This window comes from Pyrus communis, chromosome 3 (assembly GCF_041283825.1).
Source record: "Pyrus communis isolate YQ-2024b chromosome 3, ASM4128382v1, whole genome shotgun sequence".
In the NCBI taxonomy this organism is placed as follows: domain Eukaryota; kingdom Viridiplantae; phylum Streptophyta; class Magnoliopsida; order Rosales; family Rosaceae; genus Pyrus; species Pyrus communis.
Genome location: NC_142567.1, coordinates 1,705,134 through 1,723,367, shown reverse-complemented (window position 1 = coordinate 1,723,367; position 18,234 = coordinate 1,705,134). Strand labels below are relative to the sequence as shown.

Here is an 18,234-nt window from a genome sequence, read left to right as displayed (position 1 = left end):
ATCGATAATTTAGTCTACTCCTCCACCCTTTTAGTGTATATAATATCGTTTGTTAAAAAATTAGAATCAATAATAATCTGATTTAAATTCGAATCTGATGCTTATCGGATAGATCAACAAGTCAAATTGAGGACCAGTTGTGAGGGAAGCCGAATTAGGCGTACGCCTAGGCCCCCATTTTTAAAAAATATATATTTAAATTTTTACAATTTAAATTTAATAAAAATATTCAAAATAAAATCATAGGCTATAATATAATTTTCCACATAATTTTTTCTTTTTCTGTTTTTCTTTTTCTTTTCACTCACCCCATATAAATATACTTAGTTCTAGAGCTAAGAATCTTGAGAGAAACTTTACCAAATAAAATAAATTGGGCAATGGAATTGTTGAAATATACGAGACAAATGGATGGTTGTTTCCCAAATGCATGGGTTGCTTATAAAATTTTGTTAACCATACCAGTTACAGTTGCATTTATATAAAGAAGTTTTTCTAAAGTTAAAGTTGATTAAATCTTTTCTCCGATCAACTATGTCACCAGAAAGATTGAATGGGTTAACTATTTTATCAATTGAAAAGGAATTGGTTAAAAAATTAGATTATGTAAGTTTAATTAGTACATTTGCAACGTGTAATATTCAATTAATGTTTGTCTTTCTTCTTTGATCTTAATTTTTAATCATATTTGAGGTAGAAATAAATTTTTTCATGTATTTAGGGAATTCTTTTTTTTTTATACATATCAATGTACAAAAGGTCGGAGGTCAGAGAACTCTAGGACCTCACTTTGAAGACTCGTCTAGGGCTCCCAAATTCTTAGGGCCGGCCTTGGTCAAATCCAATGCTTATCGATTATGGATACAAATCCGATCCTTCTACAAGTCTAGTTGACTGCTAGTCTTCATTGGCATCACTTAACCACCAATTAGACCAAACCCACTGCTGAGCTAAATGCTATTTTTTAGGTTTTATTCTGCCCGCCCCCACCCCCCCCCCCCAAAAAAAACCCAACACATGCTAAATGTGTGGGCTAAAAGCCAAACAAAAGTCAAATTCCCCAAAGGATTTAGCACAGAAAATGGTGTGGGCACCACCAGCAAGACCCCACCCACATGGGCATGTCTTCCAGGATTTATTGAATCCAACGGCTGAGATCGAATATAATCAAATCTAACAGTAAAAAAAAGATCTAACGGCCCAAATTCAAATCACATGCTTATCGATTATTTTTAAAAAAAAAAGCATTTAGAGCATAAACGTAAAACTTTCCTAGAAGTTAGATGACATAAGCATGCTGACCCTATGGGAAAAGGATAAGAAAAAGGAAGTAGTTTTTCCTTCCTTTGTAGAACTTGATTCTTACATCTGGATGGAATACAAACGGAACGAATATAACCCTACAATCCTAGCCTTTCATTCCATGTTATCCCCACATAACACGTCAAATGTGAAGTGAAAGTTCGTTCACATAAACGAAACTACAAACTTTACAAGTCCTTCTCAATAAATTACTTATTCCTGAAGTATTCGTAAATTTTGTTTCAACAATTGGTGTTAAGTTCATTCGTGATCTGGTTTGTCATCACTCACGGCTCACGAGGTAGAAAAATGTATGATTCCTGTAGTTACAAAGGGTTAGTTTCTTTATTGATCATATTTTGACACTCAAATAGAATCCAATCCCGTATATATGCTCTCATATATACGCTGATGTTCGTGTTTCCGGATGTCACATTTCCTTCTCATAGTCTAATAATTTTTTGGTGACCCCATCACATCACTACGTCGATGTTACAAATTCAATTTGGTTGAACACATAAACCACTGACACAGTCCATAAAGTATCATTCATGTTGCCCACCATATCATAACATGTAGGATAGTGCACGCGGTGTGACGAATTTCTCCGGAATCTCAAACTAAGTTGTCAAAAGTTGTCGTGGGAACCAGATATAAATTTATACATTAGTCGCTTGCTATATGCATATGCTTTGTTATAGTGGTACTTTTTAGATTCCAATTTCCTCATAATATAGGGTGCCTAAAGTAAAAAAGTTGCCAAAAAGACTCCCCTCTTTGCAAAGGTCGGAGAGGAGAGACGTTTATCGTACGCAGTCTTACTTTTGCTTTGTAAAGAGGCTGTTTTCATGACTCGAACCTGTGACCTTTCGATCATAAATAAGCAAATTTTTCGTTATGCCAAGACTCGATCCCTTAAAAAAGGAGTACCTAAAGTGATTGAGAATATGATCCCAAATTTTGACGAAGTACTTTTCTCTTTAGATAAGAAACGACGGAGCAATAGGGTAAAGATGTCTGAAAAATGACTAGCTATCTGGGATTCTTACCCCAACCATGACTCCTTTATAGAATGTATATAAATACCCCCTTCTATGTTCTTTAGAAAATCACTCTCAGTTTTCACAACTTGATCACATATTCATATTACTTGATGGAAAAGAATGGAAATAATTCTGCTGCATCAGATTCAAAGGGAGTGTGTGAGAAAATCTTCAGCGCCATCACAGTTTCTCCTGCATATCGAGCAATTCGCCGAGCCGTGCGTTTTCCACAAGAACCTAAAGCTGCCTCCCATGCTAGTAGCAGCGATGCTCCACAACCACAACCCAAGAAGTCAGCTGAATCAGCACCGGTAGTGATTCAGATTCCAATCACATCTGAAAAAAAGAACTCTCAAGTTAAGGAGGGCAAGCATGAAGCACAGAACTCTCAAGTTGGGAATATTGAAGATCAAGGAGGATTGGATATTAACGACAGAGTTTCGAAGTATATTCGTGATACGAAGAAGAAGTTCAAATCGACGCCATCGAATATTGGTAGTTGAAAGAATGCTTCTTTTAAGCGCGAGTAGGGGATTAATCTGTTGTTTAAACGTTTGGTTTGATGGGTTTTTCTGATTGAAATACTAATGGGGTGGTCGCGGTGGTGGTGGTGGGAAGTACGTCGTGATTTCCCAATTCTGTGTGTGCATGCTGCATGCATTACTTTAAGGATTTTGCTAAATTCACGACCTAAGCACGGCTGATGTTAGCATTTTTCTTAATTTTAATGCCTAATAAACTTACTTTGTTTAAGTTGTCCTCTCTCTCTGCTCTCTTTATCCATCTTTGATTACATATTTAATGCTTGAGTTGGTGTTGTTTGCCATTGAATAAGATTGCAATAAGTTGCCGTTTGATTACTCCGCACGTTTGCTTTGGCTAGCAATATGAATTGTAGTTAGCAACCGATGACGAAGCTTGTAGCTCAAATAATTAAAAGTATTTACTCGCTAATATTGCACCCGAGTCCTGCATTAGATTCTTCCCCTCTCAATATTATTTGTATATAAGAAAAGAAAAAAAGGGTAGAATTTTAGAGGGAAAAAGTCTAACAAGAATCCAAAACCATATAAAAACACCAAGTAAAACTAGAAAAAATGAGAAAAACTTGTGTAGAGATGCCCCAATCATGTCGACTGTAGGGCACCTCTCACAAAAGTGAGATTTTTTTCTTCAGTGTATTCGGAACATGACCTGATATACTAAGTATCATAATATAAGTAGGGAGGATGTTTTTGTTTTTTTAAATGTCTATCTACTTGTACTATGATACTTAGTGTACCGGTCATGTTTTTAATACACTAACAAATCTCTCCAACAAAAGCATAAAACTCTCATGTATTTTTTTGCTTGTTAATCACTTGGTTTTAATTAGTGATTATTCTGTTTGTTTTTCTTTTTCTTTTGACTTATACCCAGATGGTCACTGCCACTTTTACAAAGAATGATTCCTGTGTCATCCACCATGATTCAAGCAAACTATGTTACCAAGACCACAACATAAACGTATCTTACTTTTCCCATTTTTATTTCTTTATTTATTCTTTCAAAGCAACTTACAATTGGATTGAATTTTTTTTGTTTGTTTTTATTTGCACACTTACATTTGCATTTATTTGTATTAGTCACTAATTTTAGTTAGCAACAATACTAGGAGGTGGAATCCAACCTCTAAGTGTTGGGATGAATGCTCTTAAACAATTGGAATGCAGCTGTATTATTCGCCTAAGTTTATAAATGAGAATTCTACTTGAATTTCTAAACCAACATGTAATATTCCAAACCCAAATCTCTAAATCCAATTTGGGAATTGGGATTTGCCAAAAGAAATCTATTGAATAGATCCTACCCTGGGACGGGGAACAAGGGCGGCGCAATAGGACCTAAAAAAGAGGATGGCGCGTGCTTTGGATCTAACTGAGTCTAATACTACACTTTTTAGATAGTTATACTATCATTTATATTATCTCTTTAATAGAGATAAAATTCGTTAACACATACAAATAATGATAAAATTATATGTTAAGAGTGATATTTTTGCTTTTAAATTTATAGAACATATGTTTGAAAACGAGTAACAAGTAAAATACAAACTCGCAAAACTTTAACTAAAAAGAAAGATCCCGTGCATGTTTGACACACATCTTGGATTGAGTTTTTCAAACTCGAAACGATTTTAGAATTTGTATCAAGAAATTGGATTTTGCCAAGGCCCTGGGCACTTGAGCTTTCAATTCTAAATGGTTTTTGAGTTTAAAAACTGGATCCAAGATGGATCGGAAACAGGCCCGGTCGAATTTGGTACCTTTCTCAAAAAGCGTTTTTCATTTTGAGAAACGGACTGGAAACGTTTTCCGCGGTTGAAAACACGTAACGCATTTTCAGAAACAGCCGTTTCCGTTTCAAAGAATTTTCAGAAGCCGTTTTTTCTGCTTCTGATCGACGCGAGCCATCTGCTAGCTGCTCCCTCAGCTCTCAGCTAGTTCTCTCTCATCTGTCTTCTCCTCTGCTACCTGGGTCATCCTCCTCCAAGGTAATTTTATTCTACTTTTTTGTGATTTTCTCAGCGATTGTCTGCTGGGTTTTAATTTGTGCTCTGAAATTCGTGAAATTTATTGTGGTTTCGTAATGGGTTTGCTGAAATTTCTTCGTTCGTATGGAAAATCTGTGCATAAATTTCTTCATTCGTAATGGGTATCCTGTTTTCTGAGATGAATTCTCTGTTTTTAGGTGTATAAAACGCAATGCTTTTTAGTTGCTTACAATGTGTTTGTGAAAATTCCTCTTAGACATAAAGCCTAGAGGCCAATTTTACTTGTGGGACGACTAAAACACCCCGACAACTTATACAAAAATACTTCAAGAGCTCAATTGGGTTCGAAACTTATTGAGTTTGAAGTGTTTTTCTCCGAAGTGAATATGTTATCGAGGGTCTACTTGTGAATTTTTTAGTGAATAGTGAGCAAAATGCTGTCGATTTACTGACCGAAGATAATGCTTTTGGCTCTGATTTGATCCGTTTGACTCTCTTGTAGCCCATTTTTTGACATGATTATACTGTGAATCAACATTTTCATGTGTGATACTGAACTATTTTTGGTGAAAATATGGTTTAATAGTTTCATTACTTAGTGAGATTCTCATTTACTAAGGAATATGGTTCATAGATTTAGTGCAATTCTCTGGAGTTTACTACTTTTCGGATTCCTTGCAGGGTCGTCTAGAGTAAATAGACTATCATATTACATACTCGTTTGGGGAAGCCAATTTTCTGACCGTAAAACTAAGTTGCATTTATGTGTGCTTATCGTTAGCCAAAGATTGTTGCCGGTTGTGCATTCAACATATATAGATTCTGTGGTCTGTGTGTAATGAATGAGACTTTAAATTGCCTACGGATTCAGTGGTTGATTAAAGTTACTGATTGTGTTATTTAGAGGCATGTTCGTATTTTATATTTGGGGACTTTTTGTTTGTAAATACTCTGTTCTCTTTGACATTTGAGATTTGGTTATTTGTATTTGTTGTAGGATGAGCTCAAACCAAGATGAAGATGTCGCCAGTTGGCCAGTGACGGTCGAGAAACATTTTATTCACTTGTTGCATGAAGAGAGAAAAAAAAGGCTGAAAGGCTCAACTGTGGATAAGAATGCATGGGATGCAATAGAAGATGAATTTTTTATCAAATTTGGCAAACGATACACACGTGAAAAATTGAAGGCAAAGTACAATCGCTTGCGCAAGATATACCGTGAGTTTGCAAAGCTTGTGGCTCATACGGGGATGTGTTGGGACCCTGAGACCGACAAGGTACATGCATCTGAAGAAGTTTGGGAGTCCTACCTTAAGGTATGTATGATTTTGTGAAATTTTACAACTGAACTGTTTTGCAGTCTTGTAATATGCTATGCAGCTCTAACTCATGTGCTAAACATGCAGAAAAACAAGTTTGCTAGTCGCTTTCGTAGAAAGGGATGCCCGGAGTATCAAGTGCTCAGAGAGATCTTCAACCACATACCTTCTACTGGACAAATGCATTCTGGATCCACTGCATCTCCTCCAAACTCTGATGTCGAGAGAGGCTTAGAGTCCGAGTTTCCCAGCTCCGGGGCACGCACTAGCCCTGATAATGAAGGCGGCATAGATACTAAAAATAAAGGAGACGAAGGTACTAGCAAGACCCAAAAGCGCCGTCCTTTAAGTCCCCCAGGTTATTGCCGCACAAGAAAGGAATCAAAGACATCGAAGGCGGCCAAGCTAGGTGATGGAGTGGATGTATGTGCAGTATCTCCAGATGCCGAGACTGAATCTTCGTTACCAAAGGTTGAATGCAGAAAGAAGAACGATTTTTCATCCTCTTTTAGAGAATTGGCCTCGATTGAAGATTGTATGGAAATACTCGAGGCTATGGAGGATTTGGATGACGCTGCCTATGTTAGAGCTTGTGAGAGGTTTACGAGTTCGGATTGGAGGAGGATGTTCATGAAGATGTCTGATGCAAGGAAAAGAATGTGGCTGTATAGCCTAAAGTAAGTTTTTGGTAATGATATAGATTTTTCTTTAGGACAAGTGCTATAAGAAGTGCTAATTTTTATACTTTCCACTTTTGTTTTAACTTTATGAGTGGCAATTTCTCTCTTCCGGTCATGTTTCAACATATTTTATGTAACTTCACATTTAATGACGGCAATGTGATTTTTTTGGACGGAAAATTTAGAAAGAATGCGTAAACATGATGGTATGAGAATTGGCTATTTATAATTGTTCAAGAAGAAAATCGATGAATATAAAAATTTATGCAGAAAAGAAAAGAAATACTATAAAACAACATATTGGCCCGAGGACGTTTCCGAAAGCAATTTGCAAATAAGGGTCCAAACATACCAATATTTAAGTTAATTTTTCTCTAGCATCACTAAATACACACTCACCCCTCTCCTCCACTCCTCTTCTGCAACTTTTTATTAGAACCAAAATGTGATAGTACAATTTTTTGAGAACCAAAATGTAATTGTATAGAGAGCGAGTGGCTAATGTGCAATTTTGGATGAATCGATTCGGCTCCGTGTTGAACAGTACAATTTTTTGAGAACCAGAATGTAATTATACAGAGAGTTGGTGTGGCTAATGTGCAATTTTGTATGAATCGACTCAGCTCCGCGTCGAAACGCTTGCATTCTCGTACAGAGAGTCGGTGTGTCTATTTCCCACACCATCAGATCCGCCGGGAACCGCCGACGCCGAGTCAGTCTGAAATTCCCCTGGTGGGTAAGCTCTCTCTCTCTCGTGTTAAAGCTTTAATCTTTGAAACTGAAACTATCAAACCTGCAACAATGGCGACCAATGCACCACTCACTCTCCCTCTCGGATGCTCTGATCTCCGCCTTATATACCCGATATCGATGGCCACCGTTGATTTTCATCAGATTCCCCCAACCCACTTTTCGAATTTCAGCCCCAACAACTCACCACAACCTTCTAGTTATCTCTCTCTCTCTCTCTCTCTCTAAACTTCTTGTGAGGATACGATTACATTTGGGTTTGGTTTGATTTTAAATTATACTTTTAACGTTTTAGACTTTGAGATAATTAATTTTATGTATGGTTGAACTTGATCGGAAGACTGGTGCAAAACCGAGCGCAGTATCGTTCTAGGATCATACAGCCGATACAGCCGATCCCATCAGCGAGATAAAGCTTGGTTGTTGTTGTTGTATGGTTGAACTTGATCAATCAAACTACTTGCAATTAGATTTTGTGTTGTGATATATTTTGTGTTTCATGGACTTTAGCAGTCCTAATTGAACTAGTTATGAAGTTTTAGACTTTGTGCTTTTTAATCTCAACTGAACAACTTGTGTGTAGATTGTGTGTTGTGATATTCTTATGAGGCTTATGTACCTCTTCTGCATTAGTTTCCCACCCTTTGGCAGTCCCGTAGAACTTATGCCATGTCCTGAATATCATGTGTTTTCGAGACCGATGAATCATTCGTGTTGCACCATTGCGGTGGACTGCGAATTTTCGAAATGTATTGTTCTTTTTGCTTCCTTTCTTTTCCTTGTAATGCCATCGCCAGCTCAACCTCCACAGCTAAAATAGGAATTAGTATAGTAATTGTTTTAGATTGTAGTCGATGTTTGCGACAGCATCTTGTTTTTTTGCGTTAGACTTTCTGAATTTCAAACTGAGTTTTGTTACTAATCCAGTATATATGCATCTCTTGTTCCTGTGAGCATGTATATAGGTGTTTATCTGCATGATGTTTTATGTTTACTTCATAGGCCGCACCGGAGCAGTAACTACATGTTTTTAGGTTTTTCTTAGCTAACTGATCATAAGCATGTGTTCAACAGTCCTCATGAAATATTCTCAGCACAAATGGGCTTTGCAGTAAATAGCACACTCGTGAAGTTCCTAGTGTTTTCTTGTTGTATAAGGGAAATTTCATATTTGTGCAGTCTTCGGTAAAACAGAATAATCACGTTAGCCGGGCCCTAAGCACTTCATACTTCACCCGTTCCTACCAGGACTGAGCCGACAACCACTGCCTACCATCCGACAGACGACTAAAGTAAGTTTTGTTGTCCTCCTAATTTTTTGTTTTTGCTCTGTTTGTCAATTTAATTTTTCCTAATTTAACAGCTCAGGTTTTGAAAGCCTCATTGAAGTCTCAATTGGTTTTTGCATCGAACCTCGAAGTCTATTTGGAGAAGCTCAATCTGATTTTTGGTTGGAACAAATGGGGCTTCTCAGCATTATTCGAAAGATTAAAAGGAAGGAAAAAGAAATACGTATACTCATGGTTGGGCTTGACAATTCCGGCAAGACAACCATTGTGCTGAGAATTAATGGAGAGGACACCAGTGTTGTCAGTCCCACACTCGGCTTCAACATCAAGACCATCATTTACCAAAAGTATACCCTCAATATATGGGATGTCGGGGGCCAGAAAACAATAAGATCGTACTGGAGAAACTATTTCGAGCAAACTGATGGTCTGGTATGGGTAGTTGACAGTTCAGATCTTAGAAGGTTAGAAGACTGCAAAGCGGAACTCGACAATCTTTTGAAGGAGGAGAGGCTTTCTGGATCATCCTTGTTGATACTAGCAAATAAGCAGGACATAAAAGGTGCCCTTACTCCGGAAGAAATTGCCAAGGTTTTGAACTTGGAGGCTATGGATAAAACTCGGCACTGGCAAATTGTCGGCTGCAGTGCATTCACCGGTGAGGGACTGCTTGAGGGATTCGATTGGTTGGTCCAAGACATTGCCTCTCGGATCTATGTTCTTGATTAGTGCCAATTTTATGTCACTGGAAGGTAATGGGGATCACAATCCATGGATTGGCAGAATATGTTTCTTCAATTTGTTTTAGCAACGGAAGAACCCAAACGGAATCTCGAAGTGATCGGAAGGCAACAGCAAGACCGCGCTGTAATGAATGTCGCGAGACAAGCTATGTTTACATTTATATTATGTTGTCGATGTATTGGCCTGTTTGTGATTGTTTCTCACTAAGAGTTTTTATGAGACAGTGTGTGTTTTGGTCAATGAGACGATGCTGTGTAGTAGTTCAAACGAGTGATTAGCATCGTATTAACTTATTAACCGTTTAACGCTTGAGCGATATCTTAATTTATATAGTTTGGCAGTGTGGAGATGAAAAATACGTCAATATGACCAAGCCGACCAACTGGATATTCCAACGACGCTGAAAGGTCGCTTGGGTAAGCTCTTATGGGCTTTAACAATGATTTACGAGAACATAATTGGATTTTTCTATTTGGCCCACTCTGTTTGTTGCTTCAGTAGTGGACCCCATCTGTCATTTAGTGCACGAAGCTTCTATAGTCTTCTAAATGCGTAGAGATTTTTTTAGTCTTTCGGAAATATGGATTGATGCATCATATATAATTACACAAGCGGTGACATATTTGCAATTTTTTTTTTCTCTACTTGTATATTTACATGTGATGTAGACCTGTGTTCTAAATACATCGACAAATCTCTTCCAAACGCAAGAGCGTAGGTCCAGTTGGGCCCGTCTAACTTTATGGACTGATGGTTACTATGAAATGGAGCTGCCATTCTTTGGTTCACTAGAGAAATTACAAGTGGTTTCTGCACACTCGTTTCATCTTTTGTACATCTTATTTAATATTAGTGTCACATTGCATGCGACTGATGAATATATCTTTTATAATAATGTATTATGAATAAAATGTGTCATTTATGCGATGAATTGTTCTTTTGGTTAGGACATTATTTCTTCTATTCAACTCAATTTATCTCGAGTTCAAACTCTTTGATAACTTCGAGTAATAACATCGTCAATAATAATAATATAAACCAATACTATAATGTAAATAAAGCTATGATTAATTTAGAATTTGGGATTTGTCATGCTTTTGAATATCTTTCGTGACGGCGTAAGAGGGTGTTACACCATGACCATACTTTCTTATTCCATTGCCTTTGTTTAATCTTGGATGACACCTACACCTACAAAATTCAACTCACTAATTAATTAATTCGACTTCTTGTTTTCTTCTCTCGTTTCTGCTTCCTAATTTTGAATTATTTCGTTGACTGTTGTGCATTATACAGCTAGCTAAGCCGCCTTCTGTAAGAAACTTCTCATTGTATATTCCATATGCCATACTTTTCTATTTGTTAAATAATGACCTTCATTTATTATTAAAGCGCTTTTTTTTACGGTGTAAAAGCACTTATTTGATTGCATATCAAACCAGTGTTACTGACAAAAGTGCTACTGAGTAAAAGCGTTCTATAAAAAAACATATATAATCGTGCTTTATATACCTGAATCATTTTTTTTAATTGTCACACCATCACTTGATGTAATAATCCACTGATAGATTCACTCCATCCTTCTTTAAGCAATATATACACCCCATCTACATATTTGAGAATTAATAACACACACACACATATATAATACATACCCTTAACTATTTACAAAAACATATAGAATGAGCATGGCCTTCTACATCCTTGTCTTTTCAGGACTTCTTTGGTCATGCCTAATGTTTAGGGGGAGACAATTGACCTAATTGGGGTCATATCATTCCAATGCCCTCTCCTTCCTTCCATTAGTCATCTCAAATTGCCATTATAACATATGTGACACATAAGAATTTCCTCACGTTTAACTCTTTATTAAAACATTAGCAGTCCGAGTATTTAGGCAAACGACGGTGCCGTTCTATGTAGGGTATGAACTTTTCAATTGCTCAGAACAGGTGAAGACGTAGATTGCTTTGTTATCTGTAATCCAGGATCTGATGTGTAGTTTAGCTCGCCTAATTTTCTATGACTTGAAACAAGTTTTCTCCCTTAGGTTGTAATCATTTTCATCACTAATATATTGTAATTTTTTCCTATAAAAACTGCTAATTAAGAATCGGATTAACATAAAATGAGTAAATGACAGTGTACAATGTGATTAAGGTAACTAATAGCCTGACTAGTGTGGTAACACTAATTAAACACCGACCTATGCTAATAAGTTTGGTAATACTTTTGGTTATTTGGCTAAACAATGTTGTATTTATTTTTTTGACAAACGATAGCATTAGTGGGTTAAATTGTTAAATGCTAAGGGGAGGATGATCGGTGGGATCAAATCTGCACTAGAGTGCATAAGCATTATCGCTTTTTGCCACTGCGATAAAAAGCAATTGCAATAACATTATACTTTTGAGCTTATTGATTATGTTTAATGTAATGATGGAGTATTTGCTCTAACTTGAAAGGGAAAGAGTATTGCCCGGTGGAAAGGGGGAAAAGGCATTGCTTGCTTCAAATTGAAATCTTCATCCAGCTTGGCTCATAAATAAATATATGATTAATTAATAATGCTTTTGGCAAATACTTGATGTGCATGGCATTTGTGTTTTCCTCAAAAGCGTTCCCTCACTTACTGAGCCAGGTCAAACATGCATATGTGAATTAAGAATATCTCAAAATGTGTATCAAAAGTAAAGAAAATCAAATTCACTAAAATAGTAATATTTAAATAAAGTTCAATTTATACAGATGAGTGTGTAGTCAAGTTGGTCAGAGCAGTGTTATTCATACACTAATTTTTACTTCTTACACACTTTTCAATTTTCAGCTATCGGATCGAATAAATTTAATATCAATAGCAAAAAATTAACAAGAACCTAAAAAAGATACAAATGAGTGTGTGAATAGCAGTTTTTACGATGAACTAGCAGATTGCTGAATAAAAAACCTCATAATTAGGGGATCTCAATGAATTTGCTGAATAGAAAACAAATTCTTTAATTTTTGTTAACTTAATTTGTTTGGTGTAATGTGACATCCCACATCGCCCAAGGGAGTGATCCTTATATGTATATTCTCATCCTTACCTAGCACGAGGCCTTTTGGGAGCTCACTGGCTTCGGGTTCCGTAGGAACTCCGAAGTTAAGCGAGAAGGGGGCTAGAGCAATCTCATGATGGGTGACCCACTGGGAAGTTGCTCGTGAGTTCCCAAAAACAAAACCGTGAGGGAATGGTAAGCCCAAAGCGGACAATATCGTGCTAGGGTGGTGGAGCGGGCCCGGGAAGTGATCCGCCCCGGGCCGGGATGTGACATGTAACCTGAAGATATAGCTGGTAAGATGTTAGCAGCACTGGAATTTGGATTGAGAAATAATATTAATCCGAGGTTAATATTATCTATTACGTACATAATACCTATTTAATTACTCTAGCACAGCACATATTGGCTTGTATTTCTGACTATGGTGAATCAAACGATGGTAGTCAGGAGAAGCCTGAAATACCTTTGTGATTATTTTTATTTTAAAAAAAGATGAACTGTCGTGACGAAACCATCAACTGTTTTTTTTTTTTTCCTTAAAAAAGTATTTGTAAGCACGTATAAGAACTATATATTATATTGTTTTGTTTTTATTTTATGTAATAAATCAGCAGAGGTCAAGCCGTCCAAATGAATAACAATAATCAAATATTGTATGCAACATGCTCAAGCATGCGGGCTTTTGCTTTGCTTGCATATAAATTATAATATGATATTTAAATGAAAAACGATTTCACAATTCAATTTTGTGACAAACCACCAAATCATACGATTCATGTACGTTTACAAAACGGGACGTTTTGATATAGGTGCCTTGTTTTTTAATTTTTTAGACTAAACATACACTCTTTTTGAAAATTTGATCAAGCATTTTCCTAAAATTTTGGTTATTAATTTCAGTTTTTCACATAAGTTTATTTTGTTTAGAATTTTAATTTTTCATGACTTTTCCTAGACATTTTTCCCCCCTCTTATCCCTATACTTATGCAGTTATTATCCATCTCTATGCATTTTTTTTTATTGTTTGTTATAATTTTACTTTTTTTTTTTGTGTGAATATAGTAGAATATTTATAAATAAAAAAAATGGTTAGATTTTATTATTTAGAAGACCCAACACATAATAAAGATTTGTTTGATTATATAGCTACATCTAGTTACCTATAATATGGACACATTTAGTTTTATAGTGGATTTGATTTTTTGTATTTCTTGTACATTTGGAATGTAAATGTACCAAAAGGGTTATCAAATAGAGACATTTAGTTTTGTGGTACATTTGTGATTTTTTGTTCATTTGGTCTTTTGGTACATTTGGAATCTAAACGTACCAAAAGAGTTACCTGGCAGTGGGCACATTTGGTTTATCTGTACATTTGAAATCTAAACGTACCAAAAGGGTTACACAACAATAGGTACATTTGGTTTTATGGTACATTTGAATTTTTGGTACATTTGGTTTCTCGGTACATTTGAAATCTAAACGTATCGAAAGTCAATACTTTTGTTCTCAAATGTACCATAAGTTTTAAGTATATTTTTTTATATATCTATACGTGAAAAAATATATATTGAAGACTTTATTGAGACATTTTTAATAGAAAGAGTTTTTTTTTTTTTTTTTTTTTTAAATACTGATAATAAGGTAATGAGGAATTAGTTAATTAATTAATTTTTTTATTTTATTTTATTAAAAAAAATGTCATTTAATGTATAGAAGGGGATTGACGAAATTAAATTCCTATATTGTAGGCAATTAGTTGCTAAGTTACCTTATGCCTCTATATAAATGCATTTAAATTAATGATATGGAAATTAAATAAATAGAAAATTATTGAGGTGGCAATTGATCAAAGCACCTTAATCAAATCTTTAAAAGGGATGAATGTTTAATCTAACAACTATAGAAAAGATGTAGGGCATTCTAATTTTCCCTTACAAAACCCCACATACAAACCCAAACACATGCACACAAACACATGTTGTATGTTTTAGTGAGAGTCAAAATGAAATTATTGGTAGACTAATTTCTTTTTTGTATGATTGATCAATGTTTTACACTAAATTTATCTATCCTACGTATAAGATAATACAAATTCAAATGCATAAAAGAGAACATTGCTACAACCAATTTAGCTAAAACATTTCTACTTGGTAAACCATTGAATGTAAAATATCACGAGGTTGCAGCAAAGTACTGAATTTGTGAGCCTTCGTACAACTATGTGGTAGTTTTATATTTTAAGATTAATTTGTTACTGTTAGGTTTAGAAATGTAACACCGTTACATGATGTACAAATTCACTCAATTTGTAATATATATTTGTTTATTATGAAATGAGACATAACCATATCGACAATTGATCATATTATAACACGTGGAAAAATATCAGACTAGTACGTTTTAGATGTATAGATATTTCTTTCACAAATCTTAGAGGGGAAAAAAAAACTTTAGGTCATGCAACCAAATTACGAGAGATTTTTCAGTGTACTCGTAACACAGGCTATACGTCATAAATCATTATATAAATGGTGAAACACGGGAAAAAAAGAAAAAAAAAATCTTTCTCCACTACGTATGGTGTACCACCCCATATTCCGAGCACATTGAATCATCTCAACCAATTAAATGACCTACTATGACTTTGCATTCCTGTCCACAAACTTTATCTTTACATTAATTTGTAGAACTACCTTGAGAGGTAGAGAGATGGATAACGAGTCCAATAGGGTTAACCGAACAATTCCAGTATGGATTATGAGACAGCTCTAATTATACAATGTGTTAATATCATACTATCTCTGTCACATCCCGGCCCGGGACGGATCACTCTCTGGCCCCTTCCACCACCGTAGCACGATATTGTCCGCTTTGGGCTTACCATTCCCTCACAGTTTTGTTTTTGGGAACTCACGAGCAACTTCCCAGTGGGTCACCCATCATGAGATTGCTCTAGCCCCCTTCTCACTTAACTTCGGAGTTCCTACTGAACCCGAAGCCAGTGAGCTCCCAAAAGGCCTCGTGCTAGGTAGAGATGAGAATATACATTTAAGGATTACTCCCCTGGGCGATGTGGGATGTCACAATCCACCCCTCTTAGGGGCCCGACGTCCTCGTCGGCACACTAGCGGCCAGGGTTAGGCTCTGATACCAAATTGTCACATCCCGGCTCGAGACGGATCACTTCCCGGGCCCGCTTCACCACCGTAGCACGATATTGTCTGTTTTGGGCTTACCATTCCCTCACGGTTTTGTTTTTGGGAACTCACGAGCAACTTCCCAGTAGGTCACCCATCATGGGATTGCTCTAGCCTCATTCTCGCTTAACTTCGGAGTTCCTAAGGAACCCGAAGCCAGTGAGCTCCCAAAAGGCCTCGTGCTAGGTAGGGATAAGAATATACATATAAGGATCACACCTTTGGGCGATGTGGGATGTCACAATATACCCCCCTTAGGGGCCCGACGTCCTCGTCGGCACACCACGGCCAGGTTTAGGCTCTGATACCAAATTGTCACATCCCGGCCCGGGGCGGATCACTCCCTGGGCCCGCTCCACCACCGTAGCACGATATTGTCCGCTTTGGGCTTACCATTCCCTCACGGTTTTGTTTTTGGGAACTCACGAGCAACTTCCCAGTCGGTCACCCATCATAGGATTGCTCTAGCCCCCTTCTCGCTTAACTTCGGAGTTCCTATGGAACCCGAAGCCAGTGAGCTCCCAAAAGGCCTCGTGCTAGGTAGAGATGGGAATATACATTTAAGGATTACTCCCCCTGGGCGATGTGGGATGTCACAATCTCGGCATGCATGTGATGAAAATACAACACGACTTTAGTATTGCTAAATGATAAAATTATTTGGATGCATCACACACATTTTTATTATATATTAAATAATTAATATGTCAACAAATGTGTCGGTTTTATACTTCTATACAGCACCACCCATTACGCAAACAAATAGCACATTATTTGCACACTATTATTAATTTGGAGATGCATGCTATACATTTGGCCCCAACAGACCATTAGTTTGAATTTGAAGATGCTATTACAACAAAAAGATAAAAATAAAAAAATCGACATCAACTTTGAGGTTGGCAATGAGAATCATTCACATATATAATCTATATATAATGTTTTTTAGTAGACCGATAACGTTAGTGAGTTAAATAATTAATTTTTGGAGAAAGAAAATAATCAATAGGATCAAACCTGTATCAAAATGCATATGCTATTTCCGCCATAAAGCGCCATCTGATATAACAAATATTAAACAAACTAAAATCATAAGCTAATAAAATGTTTCTATAATCTACCTATACTGGCATGAAAGATAAAAAGGAAGAGAATAGAACAAAGGAGGTAGAGGAGCCTAAACTTATCAACTTTTTCTTTCGAGCACCTTCGATCATAGAGATTTTACAGATCACGAAAAGGAATGGATTTCTTCTTTAACTACCTTTCTCCCAACCTCACGGCCGTGAACAAACCACACGACATGTTCGATTATTTTAATTGCGTTTTCTCAATAAATGGAATCATATGCAACCACTTCTACTTCAAGTTACATGGTCCAGGTTACATATGTGTGAGTTGTGTACATCTTCCTCGATCCTCCACCATCCAAATTTAACAAAAAAAAGTAGTACTTATCACAAGCTCAAGCACGTTCAAAGTAAAGGGATGGTCACATTTTTTGGATGAATTAATATAGAGATTCTTTTTATCTTCATGGTAGGTCTTGGGAGTTTCGGGTAATCAAGCAAGGGCGGAGTCATCCTTATGTTAGAGTCGTATGTGGTCTTATATCCTAGTTGATAATGTATTTGGTTTCTACTCATGCGTCTGGAGTTTGAAACTCTTTATCCTCTAAATTATTGTAATAATATCAAACAATTCCTCATTCCCTTAATAATAAATTTGTTTTTTTTTTTTTTAAATCCCTAGGGTAGGGTGGGTTGGTTCTAATACAATTGTGTTTATGAAAAACAAAATTGCTAATTTACAAGAAACTTATCTCACTCAATGAAAATTAGATATCTCACCCAACAAAAATTAGCCAACTAGATCAATGCAGCTCCCAAAACGACTTCAGTCAGTTAACTAGATGAGAGCATTTCGAATTAAAGAAATTATAAGCCACCCTTGAGAAATTCCTGGATTCCATTTTTGTAGGTAAGATCCATATTAGAGGTTTAATTATAGGTACATAAGATCGAACCTCACCACACCTAGATATTTATATAATATTAATATTTTCATCCAACTATTTGACCTAAACTCGTATCTTTCTTTATAGTGGAGCATAAGTAACTAAAGTTTTCATGCTTGAAATGTCACATCCTAAATGGAACCCTAAAAGTTGGCATGCATAGTGAAGACGTACGTACAAACACGATATCGATATATAGATTAATGTCATTATCAAGAGCATCAAGAATAAATGGTTCCTTTAAGTAGATGCTAAATTATATTGAAAAAGATTGATGTTCATGTTCATAGCGTGAGATGTACATGTTCATGAGTT

The 18,234-nt window shown here is 36.3% G+C and overlaps 2 protein-coding genes and 1 pseudogene across 6 annotated transcripts; all 3 read left to right on the top strand.

Annotated features, from left to right (window-relative positions):
• The first annotated feature begins 2,423 nt into the window (after positions 1–2,423).
• Positions 2,424–3,205, top strand: LOC148697720 (uncharacterized; annotated as a pseudogene).
• Positions 3,206–4,417: 1,212 nt separating this feature from the next.
• LOC137716423 (uncharacterized) lies at positions 4,418–7,057 on the top strand. The gene is made up of 3 exons (XM_068455879.2): positions 4,418–4,878; positions 5,876–6,194; positions 6,285–7,057. Exons 2-3 carry the CDS (start codon positions 5,877–5,879, stop codon positions 6,876–6,878), a joined length of 912 nt encoding a protein of 303 aa, XP_068311980.2. The 5' UTR covers positions 4,418–4,878; position 5,876; the 3' UTR covers positions 6,879–7,057.
• Positions 7,058–7,464: 407 nt separating this feature from the next.
• Positions 7,465–9,900, top strand: LOC137716006 (ADP-ribosylation factor-like protein 2). Of its 5 annotated transcripts, none has more exons than XM_068455394.2 (3): positions 7,465–7,609; positions 8,807–8,919; positions 8,991–9,900. In XM_068455394.2, exon 3 carries the CDS (start codon positions 9,088–9,090, stop codon positions 9,643–9,645), a length of 558 nt encoding a protein of 185 aa, XP_068311495.1. In that variant the 5' UTR covers positions 7,465–7,609; positions 8,807–8,919; positions 8,991–9,087; the 3' UTR covers positions 9,646–9,900. The 5 variants fall into 5 exon arrangements, with proteins under 5 accessions (XP_068311495.1, XP_068311496.1, XP_068311494.1 ...); XM_068455395.2 differs by having other exon boundaries at positions 7,475–7,613; positions 8,996–9,900; XM_068455393.2 differs by having other exon boundaries at positions 7,475–7,613.
• The last annotated feature ends 8,334 nt before the right edge of the window (positions 9,901–18,234 follow it).

Coding starts and splice junctions, on each gene's coding strand:
- LOC137716423 (XM_068455879.2), top strand. CDS start 5,877: ATGAGCTCAAACCAAGATGAAGATGTCGCCAGTTGGCCAGTGACGGTC. Junction 6,195..6,284: donor TTTGGGAGTCCTACCTTAAG/GTATGTATGATT, acceptor CTAAACATGCAG/AAAAACAAGTTTGCTAGTCG.
- LOC137716006 (XM_068455394.2), top strand. CDS start 9,088: ATGGGGCTTCTCAGCATTATTCGAAAGATTAAAAGGAAGGAAAAAGAA.